General features: G+C 37.4%; 3 protein-coding genes across 3 annotated transcripts; 2 read left to right on the top strand and 1 right to left on the bottom strand.

Annotated features, from left to right (window-relative positions):
* Nucleotides 1-4,151: 4,151 nt before the first annotated feature.
* On the bottom strand, nt 4,152-4,993 carry ASPSYDRAFT_160459 (uncharacterized protein; the record flags this gene model as incomplete). Its single annotated transcript, XM_040842910.1, has 3 exons — nt 4,152-4,445; nt 4,509-4,721; nt 4,799-4,993. 3 exons carry the CDS (start codon nt 4,991-4,993, stop codon nt 4,152-4,154), a joined length of 702 nt encoding a protein of 233 aa, XP_040698684.1.
* A 119-nt stretch (nt 4,994-5,112) lies between these two features.
* ASPSYDRAFT_477704 (uncharacterized protein) lies at nt 5,113-5,497 on the top strand. Its single transcript, XM_040847505.1, has one exon. It carries the CDS (start codon nt 5,232-5,234, stop codon nt 5,460-5,462), a length of 231 nt encoding a protein of 76 aa, XP_040698683.1. The 5' UTR covers nt 5,113-5,231; the 3' UTR covers nt 5,463-5,497.
* Nucleotides 5,498-10,140: 4,643 nt separating this feature from the next.
* ASPSYDRAFT_160443 (uncharacterized protein) lies at nt 10,141-10,476 on the top strand (the record flags this gene model as incomplete). The annotated part of the gene is made up of 1 exon (XM_040842905.1): nt 10,141-10,476. A coding segment is annotated over one exon (336 nt), but the record flags the coding sequence as incomplete, so codon positions are not given.
* Nucleotides 10,477-13,268: the final 2,792 nt, after the last annotated feature.

Here is a 13,268-nt window from a genome sequence, read left to right as displayed (position 1 = left end):
CAAGACGATCAACCCGTTTCCGCAAGACATCCCATCGAGAATACCAAAGAACATCAACAGAGGAGAAACCAAAGGGATATTTACCGAAACAAGGCCGATCCTCAAAATTTCATTGCTATATCTGCGACTCGCCAGAACATCTTGCAGACCGATGTCCAAATAAGAAATCTAATTCGAGTCGACCTAAGGACGATTGTATAAGACATTCACGAGTNAAGGTGCAATCGACCCAGGCCGACGAGGACCCGTCGACAATCACTACAGAAGAATACCAGACATCCAGTGATGAAAAGCCACAGGATCTATCGGGAAACGACACCGATCCGAGGTAAAACCCCCCACTTCGGATCCGTGGCCTAAAGTGGGTATAGCAGAACGATTTCATACTTCCATCCAAATTTGTCCTTTAACCAGCAATAAATCAATATATGATTGCGAAGCCGACCTGGATACCTGTGCAGAACTCGACATTGTTAGTTATGCATTGGCAAGGAAACTACGATTACAACAATGCAAACTCACCTACCCCATCATAAGGGCAATAGGTGAATTACAAACCCCTACTTTCGGTGTCTATTCGGTACCGATTCGAGCCACGGATTCTCGTGGAACTACACGATCTTTCAACCGACCTTGTGTTGCTATAAATCGGGATTTATCCCCTAAGAACAGCCCTGTCTTATTGTCAATGACTACTATGCAACAGCATCAAATTCGTCTTGATGCTCCAACACGACGATGGTGGTATCAATCTCAGGACATGAAACTGCTCAACGGACATAAATTCGCGAAAGTGTGCAGAAACCATGCCTATGTCTTTGCAGTGGTTAAAATGCCTGAAGAGATATGGCTACCTGGGGACCCAAACGTCTTACAAACAGGGAATACACAGACCTTACCTGTTGAATTTGAACCGTTTCGTGATGTTTTCTCAAAGGAGGGGGCAAGGACCCTTCCATCATCTAAGCAAGCTCAACACGCAATTAAGATTATCGATGGAGAATCCCCCCCTTGGGGACCGATATACCCTCTTTCTGAGGCAGAATTAGCCACTTTACGAAAATATATACAAGAGAACATCGAATGTGGTCGTATTCGACCTTCTTCTAGCCCAGCAGGGGCGCCTATCCTTTTCGTACCTAAAAAGGATGGCACTCTTCGCTTATGTGTTGACTACCGAGGGTTAAACAAGGTCACAGTCAAGAATCGTTACCCATTACCCTTAATTTCGGAAATTTTGGATCGTCTTTCCGGAGCAAAATATTTCTCTAAACTCGACCTAAAAGATGCATATTATCGAATTCAAATTCAACCAGGAGATGAATGGAAGACTGCATGGCGATGTCGATATGGACATTTCGAATATACAGTTATGCCTTTCGGATTGACGAATGCTCCGGCTACATTTCAAAACTATATCCATACCGCTCTATATGATATCCTTGATCGATTCTGTATTGTCTACCTTGACGATATTCTAATTTTCTCCCAAGACGCAAAATCCCATCAATACCATGTCCAACAAGTCTTGAAAAGACTACAAAAAGCAGAGTTATATGCTAATTTATCGAAATGCACCTTCTATCAACCCCAAGTCGAATTCCTTGGCTATATCATCTCCCAAGATGGTGTAGAAATGGACCCGGAACGCATCCGAAACATCGCCGATTGGCCTGAACCAATAACTTTCCGAGAATTACAAGTCTTCTTAGGATTTTGCAACTTTTATCGACGATTCATTCATAATTATTCTCGGATTGCTCTCCCTTTAACAGGATTGTTGAAAGGGAGTCATAACGGGAGAAAACCGGGAGATTTACATATGAACGACCACGAAACGACAGCGTTCCGACAATTAAAACTCGCCTTTCAATCAGCTCCCCTCCTTACTCATTTCAATCCATCACAACCCATCCGATTAGAAACGGATGCCTCTAAATATGGAATGGCAGGAATATTATCCCAGCCAGACCCTAATGGGAAGTATCACCCTGTTGCTTTTTGGTCTTATAAATTCAAGGATGCTGAAATCAACTATTCGACCCCAGATCAAGAGCTTTTCGCCATTGTTCATTCATTCAAGCATTGGCGACAATACTTAGAGGGCAGTCATCATACTGTTGAAGTGTTGTCAGATCATCAAAATCTACAAGGATTCATGAAGCAGCCTCGCATGAATGGCAGACAGGCTCGCTGGTGCTTATATCTGACTCCGTTTAATTTTATTATCAAGCACCGAGCTGGAAAAACCAATCCAGCTGATGGTCCATCTAGGATCTATGAAGGGCCCAATGATCAGACCCCGAAAGATGAATTATTGGCACCGATTCAACAACGGATTGTTAATATTTCATGCTTGACGGTCTCTGATCTTTATGCATGCAAAACCCAGTTTGAGTTAGACGAGACGTCTGAACAGGAGAGCCCTGGACTCAGCACCCACATAGTGCAGAGCACCCTTATTGGTGCCGGTGCAGAATCAGCTGACTGGGCTGTATGGAATGATTTGAAGGCTAATCAGACCTTCCAAAATATCCTGATCCAAGAAACTACTGTCCAAGAGGATGTTTACTCAAATACTGCATCTAAAAGTCTTATGAATTTGATTACGGATGCCCAACGAAATGATCCTGAAACACAAAATTATATACAAAATTTACAAACAGGTGAAACTAAGTCTAAAAATTGGACCATTGACCATAAACAGTTACTCTATTTTAAGAATCGTCTTTTTATACCGCCAAATCAGGCGCTTCGAAACAAAATTTTATCATTATATCATGATGACCCATTATCGGGACACTTTGGTCGAAACCGTACCGAATCACTGATGAAACGGAAATTCCATTGGACCGGAATGCAAACGTTTATTTATGAGTACATCCAGAACTGCCCGACATGTCAAGGGACCATCGCCCAAACTCATCGGCCCTATGGCAAATTGGAAGCATTCCCCATGCCAAATCATCCATTTGAGGAACTAAGCGTGGACTTCATAACTGGTCTACCCGTAACCGAAAGCAATAATCAACCCGTCGATGCTATATTTGTCGTCGTCGATCGACTAACGAAATGGTGTATATTCTTACCCGTTTCCACCACGATTACTGCACCCCAACTTNCTGAATTATACCATCGAGAAATTGAACTCCGATATGGACCAGCGAAAGGGATAACATCAGACCGAGGATCCTTATTCACCAGTAACTACTGGTCAAAGATGGCCTATTTTCATCATACAAAACTACGACTATCAACTGCCTTCCGACCTCAAACTGACGGTCAAACGGAACGCATTAACCAAGTCATCGAGCGTTATCTAAGATGTTTTATCGACGAAAACCAATTGAATTGGCCAAAGCTATTACCATCAGCTCAATTTGCTTGCAATAATGCTATCAACTTAACTATAAAAACTTCACCCTTTGAAGCCTTACATGGCTACCAACCAGACTTCTTCTGTCGGATCGAGGACGNTCCTTCGAGGGAGGAAGTCCCAGCTGCAACAGAACGAGCATCGAAATTGAATCAACTACGGGAAAGATTACAAGAACATTGGCAAAAAAGCAATAAGAACTATGAAGAAAATTACAATAAACGCCATAAAAGCATGAATTTCAAAGCTAAATCTTTGGTCAAGTTGTCGACGAAACACTTGAACCTAAAAGTTCCATCACGAAAACTAGCACCTCGATTCATCGGACCATTTCGTATCCTTTCTGCTATCGGATCACAAGCGTACCGATTGGCTTTGCCTAATAAATATAACCAGATTCATAATGTTTTCCATGTCTCTCTTTTAGAGCCCTGGAATGGAGAATCAAAAGATCCCCTTACAATGCCTGATCTTGACGACTCCGATGAGTGGGAAGTTGACGAGATCCAAGACAAGAAACAACGGGATGATGAAGTCTTCTATCTGGTAAAGTGGAAAGGCTGGCCTACGGAATACAATCAATGGGTCTCCGAAGATCATCTGAATGCACCTCAACTGGTGACCTTGTTTAATAAAAGACTAGCTAAGGGACGTCGTCACAACATAACTTCGTGAAATCATGGGCATCATTATCTCGAAACGTCATCAAAACACCAGGGAAAACCCAAACACATCAGTCATCACGGAAACCCAGCGAAAAGAGGACGAAACACTATCAAATCCCGTACAAAACATCAGGGAACTCCTCATCCAACATCTCAATTTGCATGGCCCCCTCTACGGTGTCAACCCCACCAAAGACAGCGTGATATCCTGCCTCAATGGCGTCATAGCAAGCCCGTTTGGCCGCCGCCCAAGGACCGAAACCAACGTCGCCGGGCATAAATCGACAAAAGGTCGACGAGAAATAAGCGTCATATTCAGCGGCCGTACTGTTCCGGTCGGGTTTCGGCAAAGGAGTGAGCAAGGCACGGCGCCCAACTAAGAATGCCTCATACCGAGGACGTGCCTAGAACGTGTCAAAACATAACCCTTTCGAAAACAAAACACCAGTGGAACGTACCTTCTGCACAGTTGTCTTCTTAGTCGCGGTGAGAGCGTGCTCAGCTCGGTGTGCCTTCACGACAGAAACGAAAGCTTTTGCAAGCTCAAAACCGGCAGAAGCAGCGATATCCCGTATGGCCGCATCAAAAACATACGCGTCGTTCTGTTCGGCCCAAAAGCCATCGAGAAACTCCAACAACAGGACTAAATCGAAGGCATCACCCAAGATACCTCCGGGCAGCTACCAAAACAACAAACAGATCAACAACCGAACCACAGCTGAATCGATACTCAACATCACACCAGCAACACACTTACAGGTTCGCAAACAGAATTGCGAGTAAAACACTGCTCACATAAGATACTCGCCACACCGTCGAAACAACAGTAGATCTCGAACGCCACGCCGCCGGTAGGATCGAACTGCTCCACGGCCGTGAACAAACAAGCCCGACAAAAGCTAAACCGAGCCTTCTGGGGATACTCGGAAACGGGACGTCGAGTTTTCGGCATGGTTTCGATTGAGAGAAGCCGACAAGGATAAACACAAAACCAAGGTCGCTGTTACACAAGAGAAACAATAAAGAATGAATGTCGAAACACCGACGAAAATGAACCAAATTCTCGAACGAAGGAATCCAAAGGAAAGGCCACCAAGAAAGAAAACAAATCCAACACGAAGCGGCCCTGACACGATATATATACATGATCAAAACACGCTAAGGACAAGCGAGCCTTTGTTTTGAGCGCAATGTCTTTGTCTCGGTATCCACCCACCATAACATGGGGTAAGACATCACAACGACAATCCGCTCAACCGACTCACACCACAACAAACAAAGAAACGCGACCGAACCGGGGTCAACCCGGCACTGGAAATTGTTTTGTTTACTCCGCCATACACCCAAAACGAAACACCACCGACACAACCCCACTATATGACTACAACCAACTCTCGAAGATGAAGCTATCTACAACCTGATGCCAAGACCAATACCCCAGATTTTATAAGTTGTGATCGGGCCGATCACCACGTGACGGGGAGGTAGTTGTCACGGAACACCGTCGGGACACTCCCGAATGGGTATCAGGGGCACCCTGCAAAGATCTAATTCATATGANCTCATGACTCTCGATCCTATGACTTCATTATTACTGTATCTACTATTCTAATTATCTTATTATCTTGCGAGTCCCCAGTAATTGGGAAGAGCAAGGATTAGTCGATGTCAATTCATGATTCCTAGTCGATCCGTCACCCTTTCGAGGCAGATTCCCTACCTGACCATTACCTATTTCTCCTACCCTTGACAAAAAGTCTTATAAATTTAATTACAGATGCCCAACGAAATGATCCTAAAACACAAAATTATATATAAAAATTATAAATAGGTGAAACTAAGTCTAAAAATTAGACTATTAACTATAAACAGTTACTCTATTTTAAGAATCATCTTTTTATACTACCAAATCAGGCGCTTTGAAACAAAATTTTATTATTATATCATGATAACCCATTATCAGGACACTTTGGTCAAAACTATACTGAATCACTAATAAAATAGAAATTCTATTAGACCGGAATATAAATATTTATTTATAAATACATCCAGAACTGTCTGATATATCAAGGGACCATCGCCCAAACTCATCAGCCCTATAGTAAATTAGAAGTATTCCCCATACTAAATCATCTATTTAAGGAACTAAGCATGGACTTTATAACTGGTCTACCTGTAACTAAAAATAATAATTAACCTGTTAATACTATATTTATTATTGTTAATTAACTAATAAAATAATATATATTCTTACCTATTTCTACTATAATTACTGCACCCCAACTTGCTGAATTATACCATCAAGAAATTGAACTCTGATATGGACTAGTAAAAGGGATAATATTAGACTGAGGATCCTTATTCACTAGTAACTACTAGTTAAAGATAGCTTATTTTTATTATATAAAACTATGACTATCAACTGCCTTCTGACCTTAAACTAACAGTTAAATAGAACATATTAACTAAATCATCAAGTATTATCTAAGGTATTTTATTAATAAAAATTAATTAAATTAGCTAAAGCTATTACCATCAGCTTAATTTACTTATAATAATGCTATTAACTTAACTATAAAAACTTCACCCTTTAAAGTCTTATATAGCTACTAACCAGACTTTTTCTATTAAATCAAGGATGATCCTTCAAGGGAGGAAGTCCCAGCTATAATAGAACAAGCATTAAAATTAAATTAACTACAGGAAAGATTACAAGAATATTAGTAAAAAAGTAATAAGAACTATAAAGAAAATTATAATAAATACTATAAAAGCATGAATTTTAAAGCTAAGTCTTTGGTTAAGTTATTAATGAAATACTTAAACCTAAAAGTTCTATCATGAAAACTAGCACCTTAATTTATTAGACTATTTTATATTCTTTCTGCTATTAGATTATAAGTATACTGATTAGCTTTATCTAATAAATATAACTAGATTTATAATGTTTTCTATATCTCTCTTTTAGAGCCCTGGAATAGAGAATTAAAAGATTCCCTTATAATACCTGATCTTGATAACTCTGATAAGTAGGAAGTTAACAAGATCCAAGATAAGAAATAACAGGATAATAAAGTTTTCTATCTAGTAAAATAGAAAGACTGGCCTATAGAATATAATTAATAGGTCTCTGAAGATTATCTGAATATACCTTAACTGGTAATCTTATTTAATAAAAAACTAGCTAAGGGATGTCGTCATAATATAACTTTATAAAATCATGGGTATTATTATCTCGAAACATTATTAAAATACCAGGGAAAACCTAAATATATTAGTTATTATAAAAATCCAGCAAAAAGAGGATAAAATACTATCAAATCCTATATAAAATATCAGGGAACTCCTTATCCAACATCTTAATTTATATAGCCCCCTCTATAGTATCAACCCTACTAAAGACAGCGTGATATCCTGCCTTAATAGTATTATAGCAAGCCTGTTTAGCCGCTGCCCAAGGACTGAAACTAATATCACCGGGCATAAATTAATAAAAGGTTGACAAGAAATAAGTGTGATTACATGAATAGCAAGCATGTGATTTACCATGTGATGGATTATATATATNTGCCTTAGGATTCAGGCGGTTGCCACATGGTTAGGTTTATATATCACTGCAATCAACAAGACTACTAGTAAGTAGTCTCGTTGGACCTTTTTTGGTCTATGTGTATGATCACGGGATTGCAGTTAGCGTGGATATCACATAAGTATTATATTTAGTAGCTGTACTGTTCCAGTTAGGTTTCGGTAAAGGAGTGAGCAAGGCACGGTGCCTAACTAAGAATGCCTCATACTGAGGACATGCCTAGAACATGTTAAAATATAACCCTTTTAAAAATAAAATACTAATGGAATATACCTTCTATATAGTTATCTTCTTAGTCATGGTGAGAGCATGCTCAGCTTAATATATCTTTATAACAGAAATAAAAGCTTTTACAAGCTTAAAACTAGCAGAAGCAGTAATATCCTGTATAGCTATATTAAAAATATATATATTATTCTATTCAGCCCAAAAGCTATCAAGAAACTTTAATAACAGGATTAAATTAAAGATATTACCTAAGATACCTCCAGGCAGCTACTAAAACAATAAATAGATTAATAACTGAACCACAGCTGAATTAATACTTAATATTATACTAGTAATATACTTACAGGTTTATAAATAGAATTGCGAGTAAAACACTGCTTATATAAGATACTTACTATACTATTAAAATAATAGTAGATCTTGAACACCACGCTGCTAGTAGGATTGAACTGCTCCACGGCCGTGAATAAACAAGCCTGATAAAAGCTAAACCGAGCCTTCTAGGAATACTTAGAAACAGGATATTAAGTTTTTAGTATAGTTTTAATTAAGAGAAGCTGATAAGGATAAATATAAAACTAAAGTTACTGTTACACAAGAGAAATAATAAAGAATGAATATTGAAATACTAATAAAAATAAACCAAATTCTTGAATAAAGGAATCTAAAGGAAAGGCTACTAAGAAAGAAAATAAATCTAATATAAAGTAGCCCTGACATGATATATATATATAATTAAAACACACTAATGATAAGCAAGCCTTTATTTTAAGTGTAATACCTTTATCTTAGTATCCACCCACTATAATATAGAATAAGATATTATAATAATAATCTACTTAACTGACTTATACTATAATAAATAAAGAAATGCAACTAAACTAGGATTAACCTGGCACTAGAAATTATTTTATTTACTCTACTATATACCTAAGATAAAGTACCACCGATATAACCCTACTATATAACTATAACTAACTCTCGAAGATGAAGCTATCTATAACCTAATACCAAGACTAATACCCCAGATTTCATAAGTTATGATCAGGTTGATCACCACGTGACAGGGAGGTAGTTATCATGGAATACTGTCGGGACACTCCTGAATAGGTATCAGGGACACCCTGCAAAGATCTAATTTATATAATCTCATAACTCTTGATCCTATAACTTCATTATTATTGTATCTACTATTCTAATTATCTTATTATCTTGCAAGTCCCCAGTAATTAGGAAGAGCAAGGATTAGTTAATATTAATTTATGATTCTTAGTTGATCTATCACCCTTTTAAGATAGATTCCCTACCTGACCATTACCTATTTCTCCTACCCTTGACATTATTAGAATAAAATCTTACTATAGAAAATTATAATTAAATACTCTAAAATAAATTCTTGTATTTAAACTGTATTATATACTAAACTATATAAGGAAAAGTGTAAAATAATTATTTAACTATTCTAAATAAGGTATAGTAAAGCCTATACTAGTCTTTATTTAGTTTAGTCTAAAAATTTAAATACTTGTCAAGTATTATTATATAAACTTGAGTCAAACTTAAGTTGAGTTTAAAATTTTAAAAAACTCGACTATTTTTAACTCGAGTTTATGTCAGAGAAAGCGGAAGCTAACAGCCAATGATTCTGCCTTGCTGACGCCTAATCATGTCATGACAGAGCTACAGGATAATCCGGACCGGTTATATCAGGCGATATGATGCTATTACAGAATAGGACTAGGGTTAAAGCAGATGCTTTGCTATAATAAAGAGGGCGATTTGGTATAATAAAGCAGGTACTTTGATATAGTAAATCAGGGAATATGATTACTTAGATATTTAAGGACGGTCATTACTACTATATCTAGAAGTTTTACTTAGTATCTATTATCTTCGGAATCAAAGCTAGTCTACCTTTCAAAGATCTATACTTTAATGTATCTTATAACTTTTTAGTTAACGAACCTACTAAGGACTCTTCTCTACTCGTTCGCAGAATATTCTTAAGGCCAACCGGACTTAAGAAGAATCAGCAGATCTTATCTGATAATAACAGACTCTCAGTTCAAGATAAAAAGAGAATATCTCTATCTAATATAAGTATTTCGGCACCTGTACTTAAGGCTGCTGCTAGTACTATATCTAAGATACCTAGCCCTGCTGATGAACTTAAACACATAAAGAGTATTATTGCTGGACTTGTAAACCAGATCTAATTGCTTCAGGCTTTCAAAGGAATTAAAGCTAATAAAGCTGAGGTGTTTAAAGATAAGTGATCTACCCTAAAGCGATACCTAACTTTAATAGACATGCACATTCAGATCAATAACTTGTTTAATATAGACGAGTCAGACAAGGTCCTGTTTGCCGGAACCTACCTCAGTGGACCTGCATTCGACTGGTTTAAGCCACACATGCGAGACTTCCAGGAAAATCCCAAACGAGCTGATAGGAAGGACTCTACTGACACTGTCTTTGATAGTTACCAAGGCTTTAAACAGCAAATCACTAAAGCCTTCAGCAACCCTGATACTGAGAAGACTGCTGAACAATATATGTATACACTAAAGCAAGGACTAAGAATAAGTATCAGAGAACTTACCTCGAAGTTCTATTAAATTATATTAAACCTTGACTGGGAAGACAAGGCATTAAGGTTATGATACTATCAGATCCTCAAACCGGAGATCAAGGACGTAATGATGTATATACTAGAGAAATCTGATACTCTTGATAAAATAATTGATATAGCATCCGGAATCAAAAACTGACTGGTCAAATAGTATTATAAAAAGAAGTAATAGGACTAGTTGAAAATAAACTAATTCAGGAAGTAATAGTAAAGAGACCGAGACGGAGATATTAAGATATAACTAAATACTGCTATCACGAGCCCCAATAACTAAAGGGATGGCAAGGAAAAGAAGAAATTTACCGGGAAGTACTTTAAGTATAATAAGACTGGGTATATAGCAAGAAACTGTTGTTTGAAGTAAAAGAGTAATAGACTGGCCACCCATAACTCGTAAATCAATACCGCCTATATAATAACCGAGCCCGTGAAGGAAGTACCCTTAAGTGATAAGGATACCCCTAGGACTGCTGGACAGAACAGGGATGATATAGAAATGAGAATAAAAATAGTAAACGCTAAACAAGCATTTCAAGCACTATTACACGCGATCAGAATAAATCTTTCAGATAATGAAAAACAGGAAAAAATGAGAAAATTCGATACTAGTGTAAAAGAACTTAATAATAAGAATTTTACTAAACTGCAGTAATTTATAGCCACTATAAATAATGCTAAGAAACGTGAAGGACACTTTACAGACCTGAAGGAGAGGTTAGCTTAATAATCGTGCGGAATATCACTAAATAAAGTACCTCGGAACAACCGAGAAGATTAACTAATAATAGAAGATAATGAGATCTCCTTACTAGCTAATAAGTTCTACAGACAGCTAGCGGTAATAGATGTTGCTGAAAATACTAATAAGTAACTGAAGGATTGTGAAGGAAAAGAAGCTACCAGGAATAAAGAAGATAACTCTTGGGAGACTGAAGAAGAATGTAACTACATGCTAGTATACTTAATCTACTGGGAAGGAATGATATAAACATGGCAAGACTATATTAGAATATACAACAGATGTCAGGAATAGACCCTTACTAAATATCCTGAGCATGGACAATGAAATTTGCGACTCGCGGAAGAATATGAATGAGTATCTAATGCCAGTAGAACCTTACTGTGTAGTGGAATATTAGGTCACGTATGAAACTATACCTGCGCCCACTACCTAATAATAAGCCCACTCGTGTATTGCGAAATACATTAGTCACTTTATTATAATGATGGATGCGCACAGTATTTCCAGAATAAGTATTTAGCGGATTGGTACCTGAAGGAACCAAGAATAATATAGCTACTAAACTACCAATGCCTAACTGAGAATCCTGATTGTGAATGTTGGTATACCAAGCCAGGATACCCCAATCACAGTGCTCTAAAAGAAAACAGCTGCCAGGCAACTGATTGCTTTTACCATCTATCATAAAAGATAAAAGAAGAAAAAGATTGGGAAAAATAGTAACAAGTAAAGTAAAGATACTATAATATATATTAACTAAAGGTTTAACTTACCGCTACAGAAAATAAAACTTCAATCATTGTCTATATAATGATTAATAGGACACGCGCCAGGATCCTGTTAGATTCAGGAGCGTCGGAAGAATTTATCAGCCAGGAATTTGTAGAAAGAAATAAGATACCCACGAAGCCTACTGGAAATATTAAAAAAGTATATAGCTTTGAAGGAGGACTCCTGCACGAAGGACTAGAGCTGCAAACTAACAAGCTAATATTAAGATCTAGAGAACATGCAGAAGGAATTATATTCAAGCTTATCCTGATACAAGGGAGCTGGAATGATGGAGTTATTGGAATAATGTGGCTACAACGACACAACCCTAATATTAATTGGTTAACAGGATAAGTCATTATATGAGACTGCCAGCTATAAACAACAAAGGAAACCTAAGAAATCAAGTTAATCAATAAGAAAATACTACAAGAAGCTTCAATTAATGAAATAGGGGAGTGCCAGGTGATACTAGGCCCCAAGATTGAAAATAGAATAACAGATACCCGGAAAGCTAGCCGTAATACCGGACGACCAAAACTAAAGGAAGTGTACAAGAGGGAACTCGCGGAAGTCTAAGAAAAGCTACCTAAAAAATACCATGAGTTTATTAAACTTTTTATGAAACCTGATTATTAACTACCTCAACATGATGCCTGCTATAAAGCTAAAATACCCTTACAGCTAGAAGCTACCCTCAGCCAAGTTAAATAGTTCTAGAAATTATGAGATAAGCTTAAGGCTGAACAGGAGTTCATTAAGAAATTCCTATAAGTAGGGTATATCTGAGAATCAAGGTCATCAATATCTTCAAGGGATATGTTTATGCCCAAGAAAGATAGAACACAACGCATGGTTATTAACTACTGAAAACTCAATAACGCGACTATCGATAATATAAATAAGGCACTGCACATGGAATAAAAAAGAGATTTACTGTAAGGAGCTAAGATCATGACTGTCTTTAATATCCAGTAGGGTTATTACAACCTATACATGAGTGAAGAAGATATCTGGAAAACAGCATTTCTCACGGATCTAGGACTCTATGAATGGATAGTCATATCTATAGGATTGAAGCAATTACCCGCTGAATTTGCTAGGTTTATGACTTATGTACTCCGGGAGTACTTGAATATTTTCGTCGCCGTTTACTTTAATGATATTATTGTCTATTCAAGGAACCTAAGGGAACACGAAGTGCACGTATAAAAGATTATGACCTGAATGATGAGTACCGGCTTAACCCTAAGTATCAAAAAGTG

Source organism: Aspergillus sydowii (genome assembly GCF_001890705.1).
Source record: "Aspergillus sydowii CBS 593.65 unplaced genomic scaffold ASPSYscaffold_13, whole genome shotgun sequence".
Lineage (NCBI taxonomy): Eukaryota > Fungi > Ascomycota > Eurotiomycetes > Eurotiales > Aspergillaceae > Aspergillus > Aspergillus sydowii.
This window is presented reverse-complemented; position numbering and strand designations above follow the sequence as displayed.

What these genes read in the sequence shown, in the direction of transcription:
- ASPSYDRAFT_477704 (XM_040847505.1), top strand. Translation starts at nt 5,232, where the DNA reads ATGTCTTTGTCTCGGTATCCACCCACCATAACATGGGGTAAGACATCA.